The sequence below is a fragment of the Saccostrea echinata genome, unplaced genomic scaffold (genome assembly GCF_033153115.1).
Source record: "Saccostrea echinata isolate AGI-Se365-2 ecotype Australia unplaced genomic scaffold, CSIRO_AGI_Sech_v1 ptg000056l, whole genome shotgun sequence".
Lineage (NCBI taxonomy): Eukaryota > Metazoa > Mollusca > Bivalvia > Ostreida > Ostreidae > Saccostrea > Saccostrea echinata.
In genome coordinates this window covers 13,876,683-13,893,447 of record NW_026889805.1, presented here as the reverse complement: position 1 = coordinate 13,893,447, position 16,765 = coordinate 13,876,683, and the positions used below count along the sequence as shown (strand labels likewise).

General features: G+C 33.9%; 2 protein-coding genes across 2 annotated transcripts; both read left to right on the top strand.

Annotated features, from left to right (window-relative positions):
• The first annotated feature begins 454 nt into the window (after window positions 1-454).
• Window positions 455-2,694, top strand: LOC133173075 (uncharacterized). Its single transcript, XM_061307992.1, has 4 exons — window positions 455-612; window positions 1,527-1,789; window positions 1,877-1,974; window positions 2,150-2,694. The coding sequence occupies exons 2-4, from the start codon at window positions 1,537-1,539 to the stop codon at window positions 2,282-2,284; spliced, it is 486 nt and encodes a 161-aa protein (XP_061163976.1). The 5' UTR covers window positions 455-612; window positions 1,527-1,536; the 3' UTR covers window positions 2,285-2,694.
• Window positions 2,695-7,453: 4,759 nt separating this feature from the next.
• Window positions 7,454-16,752, top strand: LOC133172943 (heat shock 70 kDa protein 12A-like). The gene is made up of 5 exons (XM_061307796.1): window positions 7,454-7,530; window positions 12,606-12,926; window positions 14,550-14,768; window positions 15,222-15,378; window positions 15,483-16,752. Exons 2-5 carry the CDS (start codon window positions 12,621-12,623, stop codon window positions 16,589-16,591), a joined length of 1,791 nt encoding a protein of 596 aa, XP_061163780.1. The 5' UTR covers window positions 7,454-7,530; window positions 12,606-12,620; the 3' UTR covers window positions 16,592-16,752.
• Window positions 16,753-16,765: the final 13 nt, after the last annotated feature.

Below are 16,765 nucleotides of genomic sequence, written 5' to 3'. Positions count from 1 at the left end.
CATGTTTTTAAACCCAGAAAGACCAGTGGGGGTACAACGTAAACAAACCGGAGTGACATACCTTTCTCTCTTATAATGAATAGTGGGGTATTTTTGTGTGGAACGATTATTTTGGGTTTTTCACGATTTTTTCCTATGGTACACATGATGAACAAGTGCAATAAATATAATTTGTAAAAAAAAAAAAATAAAAAAATAAAAATAAAAATTAAAAAAAAAAAAAAACAAGCCCCGGGGTTGAATATGGGGGAGGGGGGGGGGGGGTCCTGTCCACAAGTACCTGTGATTTACTTAAAGAAAGAAAAACAGTTCGCAGTCTTACCAAAAAAAAAAAAGGAACAAATATTCAAATACAGATCGCTCTGAGTAATTATTTCACCTGTTAGAAAAATGACGTTTACCTATTGACGTATATTTGACAATGTTTTTCGATCGAAGCTGTATATAACAAACAATCACCAGGAATATGGCGGAGACGCTTGAAGAAGCACTGATCAAAGTATCCGTCATTAAACACAATAAAGGAGTAACAAATGGCGCCGATATTTTGCCGACAGGAGACATGAAGTATACCCTCATTGTATTTCTCCGGAATTTTGCTTGAATTGCTTGGTAAGATCCCTATTTTTTCTAGGTCAGCTGGTTGGACATTGTAAACACAAGTACAGGTCTGATCAAAAAAGCGTTATGACTGTAAAAAAGTAGCAAATTGAAATATCTCATACCAGTAAAGGCAGTATCAAGGCAATAGAAAGAAAGAACGGGGATGGTGGATTATGCCCCAAAATAACCTAAATTTGACTTTTAGTAAGTACAGAAAGAATTGTTTAGAATTTATGACAAGCCCCCCCCCCCTTTCCAAATCTGATTGGCATTTTGACATTCCCAAGGGACAGGTTTGATACTTCACATAGGATTTTGCATTAAATAAAAGTTTTAAATCTTACAGTAGTATAAATCATGCATTGGTTATAAGAAGATTTTTAAGGATATTTAGGAAAGGTTCTCCCATCATTGACAATGTCCACAACTGAACTGTTAAAAATCGTACTTGTCAGAAGACGTTACATAACTTCAGGACAGGACAGTCAGGTGCTTAAAAATAAACTTTTTTTTCCAAAAATCATGCAAATAACGACTCAGTATACTAGTATATATATTTATAAAAGTACAATGAAAAAAGTTTAACCACATAAAGTTTCATTTTTCATTCAGTTTCTCAATAATATGTCCGATATATTGATAAAAAATTGTATACATTTATAAAATTGATAACAAAAAGGAAGACATTTGAACATCATAGAAAGTCTACAATTTCTTAATAATTTAGGTGTTTGATAGGCCTCATATATGCATCATTTACAACAAAAAAGTCCAAAAATATTTGCGAATCCACATGCTTTCAATTTTTTTGTTTATTCATATCATGTGTCCTTAATATTTATTAATCTTGATTGTAACAAACGGAGTGTTTCGTATTTAGTATAGAAAATCCAAATTATACTTAAATCGTTACCTTTGAACAGTCAATTCAAGATGCAAGCCATGTTTCCCCTGGCGGACCTACTGGAAAAACACCAGACAAGACTTGTGTTTGTCGGATCTTCAACTCATGAACAGATGGAAGAGTTTCTTCGCAGCCCTACAGTTCCTGTTTCCGGTGAATTATACACAGACCCCTCTATTTCCTTGTATAAGATCTTCCAGATGAAGAGTGGGCGTTTCCGGTCCCTTGTTTTGCCTCTATGGCACGGTGCCAAAAGATACGGTTTTGGTGGTATAATGGAGGGTAAGTGGGCATGTTTAAATCCTTTTTTTTGGGGGGGGGTCTTTCAATGAAGAATATAACAGATTATATATTACCTTTGCTTTTCAGGTGTCAGACTAGGAATGGAAAGTAGGCATCTGGCAGGGGATTCTTGGATTCAAGGGGGCACTGTACTTCTAGACCAAAGTGGAAATACTTTATTTCAGGTTTTGAGAATCTCTCTCTCTCTCTCTCTCTCTCTCTCTCTCTCTCTCTCTCTCTCTCTCATTGAATAAATAAAAAAATAAGTTCAGTATGGTATAAATTCGAAGAGTTCGTGTAATTAAATATTTTCCCATTTGTAAACGTTAACAAAATTATTTTTATGATGACCTATTATAGCACAAAGAGAATCATCCGGCTGATTGGCCAGATCTCACCGAGGTATTACGAACGGTGGGCATCACTGAAGACAATGTAGATTACGACAAGGCGGTTTCCGAATGGATGGTAGCACGAAAAAACGCACGGAAATAATTAAGTACAAAGATTTATTTGTCCTGCAAGGAAGTATGACGAACTTTTGGTAACCGCTTCAGACGAGCGACCGACAGTTCTGAGTGAAATATACTGTAGGACAAAATACAAATGTACCATTATTTTACCGTTTTTAAGTGGAATTTTTTATCTTAATGAAAAAGTTTTTGATATTACATGTATGTAACCTGTGGAGTAAAAATAAATGCTGCCTGGTTTTCTGGTGGACTGCCTCTTAAATATTGCGAATTACTTTGTTTGATTAAGGATAAACCTACATAGAACTAGCTCTAAGTTGATTCAGATAGTGAGTTGAGGCCATGTGACTTGTTTGTTTTAAGGGTATTTTTTTTAATCCAACCTACTACTTTAAAGAACTGAAAATAAAAATTGCTTGAACTCTGCAAGAATTCTTTTTTTTCAAAAATTTTCCCGTCACTTTGTCTCTTCAACATCCATGAAATGTTTCGTTGCAACTAGTAGAGAAGAAGCAATTTTAAATACCTAAAAGCGCAAGATTTCACTGCAGAATTTTTTTAAAAAAATATTTTTACTTTCAAAAGAAAGCAATTAAGAAGCAACACAATCAAGTATACAAAATTTCAATTTTCATATCTAATGGATATAATGGAGATAGCTGCTACGATTCGCACTTTTGCATGATTAGAATCTTAAAGAAATAGATCAAACGTTTCTTTTTTAGGAGAGATATGATATGGGCAAAATATAGAAATGACTCCTTGGAAACTCCCCATCCCTTTTCTTTGTACAAAATGCTACAATGTGAAGTTTGTACAGCCGTTGTATATATATATAATATCATATATATATATATATATATATATATATATATATATATATATATATATATATATATATATATATGAAGTTTAAGTTAGTCTGGTGAACCTACTGTCTTTAATTTCTCATGTTTAGACCCTCAGAGCCACACTTAGTACTACATGTATCGTTGGACGAAAATGACATGAACTTTACATGTTGGAAGAGGATTCTCTTTACTATCAAAGTGCATGAAGCTGGATAATAAATGCCAAAGAGTAAAGATGATTTTTTAGAATATATGCATTTTTTAAAGCGCTAAGCGTATATAAAGAGAAGCGCTTTTTGTCACAAGTTTTATTTCTACTTTCATTTTCGCATTTCTTGATAATTGTCACCATCCTATATGTGTTTAACAAATATTTCTTAAGTTATTCTTTATACGATTTAACATTATTCTGGTGACCTGACCCTAGGATCATGAAACAATCTAAGACGTAAGTAAAAATTTCAGGCATTCATGGAATTTATTGTAAAATGACACTTGAAATTAAAATTAAAAACATGTAAGAGAAAGTGATTCATTTTGAAAATGGTTATCATGGGTCCAAAGGACCCCTTTTACTAACAACAATGAGTCCCATGCCAAAACCAATGCGTCCAAATCCAAAGGTACTCAATGGTAGCGTATATTAGATACTGCAGAGGAAATTCTGGTGAAATAGGAAAGGATTTTGTTCGAAAGTGCAGTTGTTTTATTGAAGCTGTGAGTGGTTTATACTATAATTACTATCAATTTGGAAGTAAGAATAAATGATTTTGTGGCATGTAAATAATATATTGTCAACTGTGCACCTTGCTTCTATTTTTAGATCGTACTTACGATTTCACACAATTTGTATTTTGATATATACAATTCTGTCATAAAATGCACAGAAGCAGACCAGTTGTTCTATTGAATGAAGTAAAGAAAGTTTTCTTTAAAAAAAAAAAAAAAGGAGAAATATAGCCTGAAAGAAGAATGATCAAATACTTATTAGCTTCGAAGAAATTGAAATGATTCAGGTTACAGATAAAATACAAACGTATAGTATACGCTTCAGCAGACAAAATTGAACTTTCTTTTTTCTGATAATTGTTTCATTGTTAAAATAAATGTAATTTAATAGTGAAGTGTGAAATCTTACCTGTTGCAGACAACCTTATACCTGTTAAAATCGCTCATGCATATCGCTTAAATTAGCACGTGGATATGATGCAATCAGCCAAGTTTTGAGGCAGATTATTTAAGGAATCACTGTCTAGTTAGTAGAGTATGCCAGGGCATCAACGATAGTTGGAAACGTGGGATAATTTACATAACCAGTCTAGTCGAACCCCCGAACGGGGGTATACCCCCAAACGAGGGTTTTCCGTCCCGTCATGCAATGCGCAAGAACAGTAACTCTTGCCGTATCCAATATAAACAAACTTGCCTATATATCATTTATCTAAGGAAAAAGATCGATAATAATGTTATTTCTGCTATGAAATTGGTAAAATTTCAACAGAAAAAAATTAACAGTTTAAGTTTTCCATAGTTTGAATTTATACTGTAGGAATAACGAAATATTTTCCGTCATTTCATGAAATTATTTATTATTTTGTAGGACGTCTCAATTAAGATTGTGGAATTTAAAACACAAGGAAAAATATTCTAAGAATGAGGAAAATATTCATTTAGAACCTAGATTTAAATAAAAAAATTACAATCGTGTTTTCTCAAACAATCATATTTATTAATTAAAAAAAAAAAAAACTACAACAACATGTTGCCAAACATTTTATTTAATTCTTATAAGATATAAAAGACAATAAATACGATAGATTTCATTTGAATTTTATTTTTATATGTAGTTTTGTTCCACTTCCTGGGCATGATTATCGATAATAAAGACCGTTGATTGCTAGTCAGAGGAAACGCGGACTGAAACCCACGATCATAAACAATTCGATATTGGCAACATTTTTTCTTGCATTTTATTATGAAAATAAAAGATATAATGTAGAATAATCCTTTTTTTTATATATAATTTCAATTTAGTATTAGTTGCTTATGTCTGTTTATCGAATGTTTTATCTTAAATACCTGCATGTCAAAGAGCAAAAGATCGCCAACTTTGCCAGTGAATAAATCCCGATTTGTACAATAAAGTTGTATTTTTGTAAAATACAAACTCTAAAAACACCTTTAATCTATCATTTCCGAGTGGTTTTACATTTGCCAAATAATCCGTTACTTTGCACCGGCGATTTTTTTAAACTCCTACTTTTTGCGTGAAATACGCACATTTTTAAGCATCTGCGCATGCTCGTACCCCCGTTTGGGGGTATGGGTTTCCCATTTCCGTTTACCCCCGTTCGGGGGTTCGACCAGACTGATAACGGGCGAAGCCCGTTATGCATAAATTATCCCACGTTTCCAACTATCGTTGATGTCCCTGGCATACTCTACTAACTAGACAGTGATTCCTTATATTTCCATTTCATTGTGAAATAAAATTGTAAAGTTAGATTTTAAAAATGTAGACTAATAGATTAAAATTACACGAGGCCACACATGTCAACTTCAAAAGTCCCGGCCACTGACGTCAAACAGAAAGACAGCCGCACGAGAATTACATGCGTATTAGGCCTCCTTAGAGTCAGACACAAAGACAGCCGCACGAGAATTAAGTGCATATTAGGCCTTCTTAGCTCCTAACCTTTCGCTTGGCGAAATTTGCATTCCGGTAGAATGATCAAGAAATCAACTCTCATAACTTTCGAAGAGTTATCACAGAGAAAACAAATAGAAATGGAAATATACCGAAATAATTTAAAAAGTATACCTTTCATTTTATAAATAAAATGCGTCCATTGGGATGCACATTTATTGAAATAATGCGTCCTGAGCAAAATTTATGCGTAATTTACGCAGGACGCACATCAAAATGAATCACTGAAGAGAAACAACTTTTAATAACACTTCTTAACAACTTTTAAGACAAAGAAGTGGCCAAATTCTGACTTAATTCCAAGAGTCTGTTTCATGATCCGGGGGTCAGATGTCCCAAGGGCAAAGAAATCAGAAACGCAGAAATATAGTTGGTGATAACGAATTTTAAGAAGGAAGATAATCAATCTAAACAAAATTAGATTCCCCGAATCCGCTATCGCTTCTCAAACATCTAACATCCCATACATGATGACGTCAGCACAACTTTTCAATTATTAATAAACATGAAAATGTTGGCATAATTTGGGTCATGTAACTTATTATTATCAGATATGCTGAATGTCCAGAAATAAAGATTTTTCAGAGGAATATTTATTTTAACGGGCAATCAACTTTGCATCACTTTGAAACAAGTGGTAGAGGGCTAAGTGCTTATTATAAGTAAGCAAACGGATTGTCCATGAGTAAATTTAGAAGATTTTAATAGATTAATAAAATTTCCATTTATGGGAAATTTTGTCCTACCCATTGGTTTTAAACTCAAATCATTTTTGTAATTCGGGCTTTGTTATCCGTTTAACCAAAAAAAAAAAAATGCGACTTCTGAGTGCATTTTCAAAGCCTGCCTCTGCTGATGAATAATACAGATGATGAAACGAGTCCTAATATTATAGTTCACATGTTAATTTTTTATCTATTTTCACATTTAGAATAAATCTATAGCAATAATTATACTTCAATCTATTTTTGATGAAATAAATCAAATACGCCGGGATTGGTATAATTACAGATATTTTTAATTAAAAACATTCCATTTGAACCGACCATGCAGACTCCATATATTGTTTTGCATATTGTTGAGATACTTGTAGTGTTTATCTTTTCACGTTTATGTAAATCCTTTTGAAGCTTTTTGGCTTTTGGTAACAGTGCGACTCCTTCCATGCAGATAGTGAGATGAACGGAGACCGGGAAACAGTCATCCTTATAATTCTACCAATATCGTGCTATGTAGACGACACTGGCAATCGTTTCTGTATTAAAAGTTTACCCCTTCAGTATAATATACATGTAACACTCAAGCAGAAAATGGGTGTTTTTTGTCTATAAAATTAGACAAGCATGTCATACATTTTGTAAGTAAACAGAATGGTTGTAATTTGCATTGTTTCTGTGCAATTCTCGAGAGGATCTTAATTCATGTAATTTGGAGTTATATAACATATTATTTTGTATACTATTGGGATAAACTTTTAATACAGAAACAAGTTTCTGTGGCAGAGAAGACACTTTTAAAAATGTCCCATAGTCTATTTTTAACTTTTGATAATTTGTTTATTAAGATTTACAACAGTTATTGGGTTTCCGTTCTGTGTAAGACCTTTAAATTCTAACAATTTGATAAATATTATAATACGATCTAATAATAGATTTCTTCGATCTACTATTATAAATTTCCTATAGAAGAAATTTCTGATGAGGAAAGGAGGTACGTATAACGAACGTCATCTAGTTAATGACCAAAATATTGGCATTCCGACACATGAACTAAAGATTTAAGAATTGTTTATTATTTATTCATTGTTTAATCTACAAATCGAAAGTACCTTTACAATAGTAATTCATTCCGTTTATTTTATTATATATTTTTTTTAAATAACGATGAAAGAAAAACTCAAAAAGAATTTCAGATGTGTAAAATATTCTACAGAAATACTTGCTTGGCTTTGAATATTGACAGAATTCATTGAGAAATATTTTTTACTTTCGTTTTTAGTCTGAATTATTTTCTGAAATGAGTTTTATTCATATTGACTATCGTATACTAGTAGCTTGACTCTTATTTCCAATAAGGAAAATGCTAGTTCTTTGTCCCGGTTGTGGGAAGAAGGGATAGAAGTATATATTTCACATCACAAAACAAGAGGCCAATGCGCCACAAAGTTCACTTGAGTCACAAAAATATGAAAATAAATGATTTTTTTAGCCATAACTTTAACGTTATGATTTTAATAATTTAATTGACATTTAATTGATAGTTTACATCAAATTTACAATTTTGTTTCTCTTTTAGATGTTTGAATTTTTCTGTGTAAAACTTTGAAGAGTTTGAGCACGGAGAAGAGCGAATAAATGATTTGAAAATTTGAATCCACACTACAGGGGTTATGCTTATATTAGTATACATCTTCATCCACTTAATATTTTCTCCCTTATATCTCATGAAAACTTGTTACATTGTATCAGTTGATTGACTCTAAACTAGCTATAACTTTTTAAAAAAGTTTCGTAAGAAGTGGGGTTTTCCATTAATGTTACGTAAGGACCAATTATACAATTTTCTATGTAGTTTCAACCAGTTTATACAAATAGTTTATACAGATATAAATATAAACAATACAATATTTTTCTCTGTTCCTCGGGCATTAAGCAATGTAATCATTGCAGAATTAAAAAAAAATACATAATTCGTTTAAGGATATCCGATCCTCAGCCAGGAAGGATAACTCTTTAATTTATTATTTAATTCAAAAAGTCTCAAAATGAAGCTGAAATATGTAATCTTTTCATGCAACAATTTTCATTTTATGCATCTCAACATGATTTAAAGTTCTTTGAAGTTTCAGAAACAGCCTTTTAAAACATTGATATTTTTACCCTTAAAGGTATGTTAAAAATACAGATTTGAAGAATTCGACTTTTCCTCTAATTTAGCCTTAGATACCAATGCTAATTAGCATGATATGAAATTAGAAATGATTTATGATGCTTTGCATTGATAGGAACACTTTATAAACTATGCATTATAAAATAATCGAAGTACACAGAAGAAACTAAAGTACTGTCTAAGTATAAAAATCATGCAATTTTCTTCAAATGCCTGGATACTTATAGTTTTTATCCTAAAATGTTTTTGTTGATCAATTTCCAATAAGAATATGCATAGTAGGTGTCTTTATTTACATTTCCTAAAATATTATTTGAGATTTACTAATTTTTCCTTGATAACATGATGAACTTAAATTAAAAAACTTCAATGACGTCACCCATTGTTATTAGTCTACGTATATCTTACCGATTCAACCAGCACTAGTTGGATATTTTAAGATCCAACTGGCCATCAGTTGGATATTCAAATATCCAACTGCCCATCGGTTGGATATTTAAATATCCAACTGTGCATACAAACATAATTAAGCAATGAAAAAAAGAGAGATAAAAGAGTTTAAAATGTATTTCCAATTCAAATAAAAAACAATAACTCAAAATTTGTCACACTATTAGAATTTGTCCAATGCACACAGAATTAATCACTTTGCATTTATCACATCATTAGAATCGTGTTAAAAATGTACTTCCAATGCTCACAAAAATTACAATTACTCCGAATTTGCACATTGTTAGACTCGTGTCGTCAATAAAATATCCAATACTTATCCATGGTTTTTTTAACAGAATATTCCGGTCTTAAATTTTGAAAATATCACATTTTGACACGCTTTTAAATACATTTTCACCTTGAACCTTAAACCACATCACTTCCTGTTGCTGAATATTATTTCAGGGGTCCGTTATCAGCAAATCCTCTCAGATTATTAGAGGTTCATCTCTGTTCTCATACTTTTCCAGCATACTTCCCGAAACAATTTAATAAATTGACAGCCCATCTATTTTTGATACCTTTTTTATTGCAGATCTTGATATGGAATATTTTTAAAGCAGGTTCCGCATAACACCGACAATCTTTTCATCTGTTTTAGCACTACTAGAAGTATTGTCCGAGTGGAACTCCATAAGATTCAAACATTTTTCCCCAACAAATCATCATCTTATATGTAATGATAGATTTCCAACCTTTTATCAAAATCCTGTAGTTTTCTTCTGCTTTCAGGTCAAAAGTATTTAGAACACTATCTGAACCCCTCTAATTTTACTTTGGATTTAAAACTATTCTTCATCTGATTTCATGACTGTTCAGTACAATGGAAAGGTTTGAAATGACATTAACACCATGCAGTTTCACGCTCACTAGTCCATGAATAAAAGGGGTGTTCGATTAGGCTATTGTATTGTGTCACTGTTGGATATCTAAATGGGCTAGATCCTATTGTATTACAGCAAAGTTGGATATATGAATTGGTAAATGTTTCTTTGGGGTCCACAGTAGGGAAGTTTTTTAAGTAAGATAAATAACTCGATAGTGTTGAATAGTTTAGAGAAAACATCCCCTCCTCGGGCCTTCGGCCCTCGGAGGGAATGTTTTCTCTAAACTATTCAACACCATCTCGTTATTTATCCATTACTGATAAAGTTTGAATGTCAGAGACATTTTTGTGAACATTTTCAATTATTTAATGCCTGATTTTCAGAACCTGAGGATCGGACTACCTTAAGCGGGTTATTAACCATCATAAAAAGTTCACTCTTGCATTCCATCAAATTTCAAGTTGAAATCTACACCCTGTATTTCTTGCAGATATTCACAAACTTTTGCTTCCAAACTTTTCAATCATAAACAAACCTTACAGTTCCTAGATGTTGACCATCTAAAGCAAAAATTCTCATAAGTTTTCTTGCTCTTCCTCTTCTTTCAACTATGGTCCCGCTGGACACTTCATTACTGGTGATGTTAATATAGGTGAAAATTACGACCTAAAAGCAATCATTTTAAGAGGTCCTAAATACAGGGAGCACCGATCTTCCAATTGACAAGAGAATATTTCTATTATGAATTCTGTCGAAGATTATGCAAGACGTTAGGCGAAAAATGAAGAGGAAGACCTGAACACTTTGTCAGATTGGATTAAGTGTTTTAGAAAAATATTGAAGAATCGTGTTGGAAGGTTTAAAGGCAATATGCGAACCATCTATCCTTCCGTTTTCACCAAATCGGAGGTGATAAAAAATTAGAAAGACAACATGAACAATATGTTATGATTCCCGCAGACAAGGCTTATAACAATATCTTCTTTGTTTGTAAGGTTCATAGAAGAACTTAGTTTTAATTACGTCTGGAAATCCAGCTTATACTCTCAGTTCACTTTCTAAGGATGATATTCTTCAATATCACATTTCATTCCTTAATGTTCCAGTCAACGAATCTACCCTACCAATACTGGATTCCTAAACTTCAAACGAATCCTGACAAATAAAGATACATTGCCAGGTCCAGCAAAGCCCCTATCTTTACTCCTCACAAAAATATTAACTGCTGTAAAGGAGAATCTTCAGACATACTGTGCTATAGCATATTCGAAAAGTGGTACATATCAAATGCCGATTCTCGAAAATTTCAAAGAACTTTTAGAAAATTTAAAATCACAAAAATCACAATACACAGGGCTCATGGCGATTCGACCGGTCGATAGGGGATGTTTAATCCTCCTAGGCAACTGATCCCACTTCTGGAATTTCCTGAGAAAAGTGTTTTATGCCCTGTTCACAGATTTGTATTGTTTGTAAGTTTCAACACTTTCAACTATTTCATGCAAACAATAATTCCAATGTTCCAGAATGGATGATTAATGTTTTACATTGGAATATATAGGAAAACATCTTTCAAAATCTTTTTCTCAAGAACAGCGAAGCCATGATAAGTTATTTTCTTATGGAAGCATCCTCAAGTAGTGTAGATTCAAATTTGTTCAAATCATGACCCCCAGGAATAGGATGGAGCCACAATGGACGATTAAAGTTTTACATAGGAATATATAGGGAAAATATTTCAAAATCTTCTTTTCAAGAACAGCATAGGCATGATTAGTCATATTAATATGGTAGTATCCTCAAGTAGTCTAGATTAAAATTTGTTCAAATAATGCCCCTCCCCCTTTCCGAGGGTAGAGTGGGACCCTTGATGGACGATCAAAGTTTTACATAGAAATATATAGGGAACAATTCAGCAGTTGAGGTCGCCCGCGTGGCGCAGTGGTTAGAACGTTTGCTCTAGAGTCGCGGTGTAAGGATTTGATCCTTACGTCGCGAGTTCGAATCCCACTGCAGGCCTCGGAGACCGGTCCTTCGGATGAGACCGTATAAATGGAGGTCCCGTGTCGCAAAAGATGCTGGCGTGAAAAAGATCCCTCACTGCTGAATCTCCCTGAGTACTAATATAGGTATAAATTTGCACCTTCACCGGCAAGTGGTGGCGTCTCCATGTGAGTGAAAAATTCTGGAGAAGGACGTTAATTATAAATAACTAACAAACAAAAAAAGAACTGCAGGACCATAGCGACTCAGATGAACGTTTTGGCCCATGGGCCATCTTGTTAATTTTAGAAAAGACACTGAAAAATTCAGAAGTCTGCAAACGGAAGGACGAATAAACATACGGAACTTCGGGCAACGAGGTGATCAGAAAAGCTCTCGAGCTCATAACTCAATTGAGCTAAAATCTAACATTTGTTGACACAAAGTTATGCAAAAGGAAATTCAGTTATTATGAGATTTGGTCGTTGCAAGAATTTGACAGAGCTTATAAGACTAGTGATCATCTACCGAACTCATTCATCTTTAATATAAGAATGTCTAACAGACTGAAATCTTTATTTCGATTCATTTTAGAATCATAACTCCAGTATGGCGTCAGGCGATCACTTGATAGTGGCAGCTGTTGATTTTGGAACCACATTTTCTGGTTATGCCTTTTCGTTCTTACATGAATACCAAAAGGATCCTACGAAGTGTTCCACATTTACCTGGACGGCGGGAAGCGGGGGCCTCCAATCACTGAAGACCTCTAGTTGTGTCCTCTTTGACAAGCATGGAAACTTCCATTCTTGTGGATTCGAGGCTGAGGACAAATATTCCGAACTTGCTCTGGACGAGGAGCATCATGACTGGATGTTCTTTAAGCGATTCAAGATGAATCTTTACAAACAAATTGTAAGGTTTAGGTAAATTATATTAAGATTCATGAAGAGTCAATTATGAAAATCAACATTCCTAGTATGAGAAATGAGTTGTATGTGTTGATCATGAAATGCAGTGCCATATAAGAAATGAAAAAAGGTCAATTATAAGTATATATTGCCATTTTTATTAGGTGAGAATAATATGTGTTTCAGGCTGATCCATAAATCTTTTTCTGTTGTTTGTCTAGAGAGCTTTTTATACATAGAACTAATTATTGGTACTCTAAGCGTTAAAGATCATAGAAGTTTAAAGATTCCTTTTGAATGACATTCAAACAATTCAATATTATAATAAAATATCTTTGATACTGCCCTCTTCTACACTATAGAATTGTACAATGTATGTAAATGAAAGCTCATAAAAGGGTAAGATATATATTATATAATTTTACATTTTTTCTCAACTGAGTATGATGTGTAAAGAAATGCTTTTTTTAACATACCAAATTTAAATTGAAGAACAAATTTTAATCGGACAATGTTGTTATATAGAGTAGTACGACCACATTATGCTCCCTTTAAAACTATTTGGTAACTGGAAAGATGAAATGTTGACTTTTTTTGTGAAATTGAATGAGAGACATGAAATCAAATGGGCAAATCGTTGTAAAGAAAAATCAAACTTTTACCGAGTTTTTAATTAAAGCTGCAAGGAAATAAAACTTCAGTACTCATACAGGTATTCTGCTCCGTTCCACACCTAGTCAACTTTCGACTTTTTCTTATTAACAGGATTAATAGTGGCTATGTGTTGTGTCAAGCATTTTTTTTTTTAAATCATCATTACGGTAAAATTCAAAATACATCTACTTAAAGCAGTGAGATTTGAAACTTCTTTATACTCGATAATATGCTGAAAGTCCACAATGCTATGGTTATAAATAGACAGAATAGGATAAGTCGCGCTTTCTTAATTCGATACGACTTGAATATTTTTTTTTTTTGCTTTCCGAAACACCAATGAAAGAAGACACTTCACCCTTAGAGGAAGTTTAATTCCGAATGAAATTCTTACGCATGTAAAGAAAAATGTAAGTTTATTCATCATGTAACTGTATGGACGTTTGCATCTCAAGGTAAATGCATCAAAAAATACTCGTTAGTGCTTAACATGTTATGAAAGATTTACATGAAGCCGTCAGTGCGTAGTAAACAAAGTAGTGCGGGGCGTAATGTGTGCGTAGATAGTCTAATCTGCCGGATGCCTTATATGGAAACAACTGTGATCGGTCGAAGCCGATCAAAAAAATAATTACATGTACGTTTCACCTTCTTGAAACGTTTTCAGACTGCATTTAGACGTGAACAATGTCTCCATATATCGATAAAGTGGCTTTGTATCAATATTCAAAATGAAACATATTTTACAAAGAGAAGCTTTTCTCCCATATGATACCACTCGTCTAATAAAGATACTAGTGATAACTGACTACAGTTATAATACTTATATATTATTTGATAGTATAATATTCAGTATTGGTGTTAAAGAAATCTATACACCAAGTTAAAATTTGACTCATTGTTAATCTGCAACTTTAAGTTGGCTACAGACACAGTACTGATTGAAATCGGTGTTTTGCGGATTTTGTTGTAGGGAATAAGGAGAGATTTTAAGCTGGAAGCTGACAACGGTAAACAGATGGATGCCATGAAAGTCTTTTCCAAAGTTATCGAATACTTAAAAGATCACCTTGTGGAGAAATGCAAGAGCCAGCAAACCTCGCTGGATGTAGGAGACATTATGTTCGTGATCACCGTTCCCGCCATCTGGACTGACCCTGCCAAGCAGTTCATGAGGGAAGCAGCTGAAATGGTAAACAATATAAACATGTAAACGTTTTTCACTGGCATATACTTGCCTTATTTATTACATTCAGTGTCATATTTGTATGGAGGAGACGGGCGCTACTTCGAAGTAGCTGATACACATTGCCACTCTTTCTTCAATGACGATTCTACCAATCACCATTTTCTCTACAGTCTTGCTTATACCTTGTTAATTTCCTAGCGACTTAAGAAGTATTGCTGAGGATTGAGCTTATACATTCTCTGTCTAAATGCCCATGCTTTAATGAAGGATACGTTTGTCATTGCTCAATAATATTTCGTTGCCTCTTTCTTAAGATTTTATTGTTTTGCATTCACTTACTGATACTTAAATCATTTTAGAAATGGCTATTTTCTCTCAAACTAACTTTTTTGAAATGTTGGTAATAAAAAGTTGGCCTTATGAAGATTTTTCACTGTTACCTTCATTTCAATTCAGGCAGGCATTGATAAAGATGATTTGGTGATAGCACTGGAGCCCGAGGCTGCTTCCCTCTTTTGTAAACACGTGCCCATAGAGAAAATGACAGGGTCCTCTGGAAAAGGTTTCAACGTATTCTCTCCGGGTTCGGCATACATCGTACTTGATGCCGGAGGTATATAAAATTCGCTCATTCTTTCCATGTCTTTGATACGTCTGGGAAAAAAAAACTGCAGTTTGAACCGGCAACAACTTAACATATTCCAATACTTTTTACAGGAGGTACCATTGATATAACAGTGCATCAGGTGCAGCAAAATGGCACCCTGAAAGAAATTCACAAGGCAAATGGAGGAGACTGGGGTGGAACAAAAGTTGATGAAGCATTCAGAGAATTGCTAGAAGACATCGTGGGAAAGAAAGTCATGGAGAAATTTTGTAAGGATTACAAATACGACATGCTGGAACTTTTTAGAAATTTTGAAGTAAAAAAGCGCACGATTACCCCAGACTTGGACGAGAAGATAACATTTAAGGTGCCAATTAGTTTGAATGAAACTTTTAAGGCTGCAAACAAGTGCGACATCAAAGATACTTTGAAGAGAAATCCAAAATACAAAGATCAAATAAACTGGATGGGCGACAAACTCAGAATGAGTGCAAATATCGCTAAAGGTCTTTTCAGTAATTCGGTTAGCCATATCGTGGAGCATCTGAAAAACCTTGCACAGATCCCGGAAGTCAGTAAAGCAACCTACATTCTGATGGTTGGCGGTTATTCTGAATCGCCAATGCTCCGCGATGCAGTAATGGTGGCCTTCAAAAATAAGAAAGTCGTCGTTCCTAACGAGGCTGGATTATCAGTTTTGAAGGGTGCCGTGATATTTGGCCACGAGCCATCCACAATTCAATGCCGAGTGAGCAAATATACATATGGTATTGGAACATCAATTCCATTTGACGAACACGAACATGATTGGTCCAGACGAATGGAGACTAGCACTGGAGAAGTGTTGTGCACGGGAGTATTTCATAAGCACGTGGAAATCAATCAACAAATCGAAGTTGGAATCCCACAAGCAGAACAAACATATACTGTCACGGAACCACACCAAACAAGAATGACATTAGAAGTTTATATTTCAAAAGATCCCAATCCAATGTACGTTGATGAAGATGGAGATGACGACAGCTATGACTCTGAGATTGACTGGTTTAATGAGCAAGAGAAATGCATTTATCTTGGAGAACTAGACATCGATATCCCAGGCGAGGGACTGGGACGATCAGCAACTGCTGCAATGACATTCAGCGGAACTGAGCTTAAGGTCGAAGCTTGGAATGAAGGTGGAGAATACACAGAAGCCTCATTTGATTTGTTGGAGTAATTTTTATTCAGGCTTCGAGAACGAACTATGCGTGCATTTTTCTTTAACAATAAAAGAAAATAAAAAGGACAAGTTTTAATTTTTTTAATCGCTTAATATTTTGGGAAATATAATGTAGCTTGCCGTACCCAAATTACCGGTATATTCTGATTATGATTTCAGTATTTTCTTTTA

What these genes read in the sequence shown, in the direction of transcription:
- LOC133173075 (XM_061307992.1), top strand. Translation starts at nt 1,537, where the DNA reads ATGCAAGCCATGTTTCCCCTGGCGGACCTACTGGAAAAACACCAGACA. An exon ending in TTTTGGTGGTATAATGGAGG is followed by an intron (nt 1,790 to 1,876) that starts GTAAGTGGGCAT and finishes TTTGCTTTTCAG; the next exon opens with GTGTCAGACTAGGAATGGAA. An exon ending in GTGGAAATACTTTATTTCAG is followed by an intron (nt 1,975 to 2,149) that starts GTTTTGAGAATC and finishes GACCTATTATAG; the next exon opens with CACAAAGAGAATCATCCGGC.
- LOC133172943 (XM_061307796.1), top strand. Translation starts at nt 12,621, where the DNA reads ATGGCGTCAGGCGATCACTTGATAGTGGCAGCTGTTGATTTTGGAACC. An exon ending in TGAATCTTTACAAACAAATT is followed by an intron (nt 12,927 to 14,549) that starts GTAAGGTTTAGG and finishes ATTTTGTTGTAG; the next exon opens with GGAATAAGGAGAGATTTTAA. An exon ending in CATCGTACTTGATGCCGGAG is followed by an intron (nt 15,379 to 15,482) that starts GTATATAAAATT and finishes TACTTTTTACAG; the next exon opens with GAGGTACCATTGATATAACA.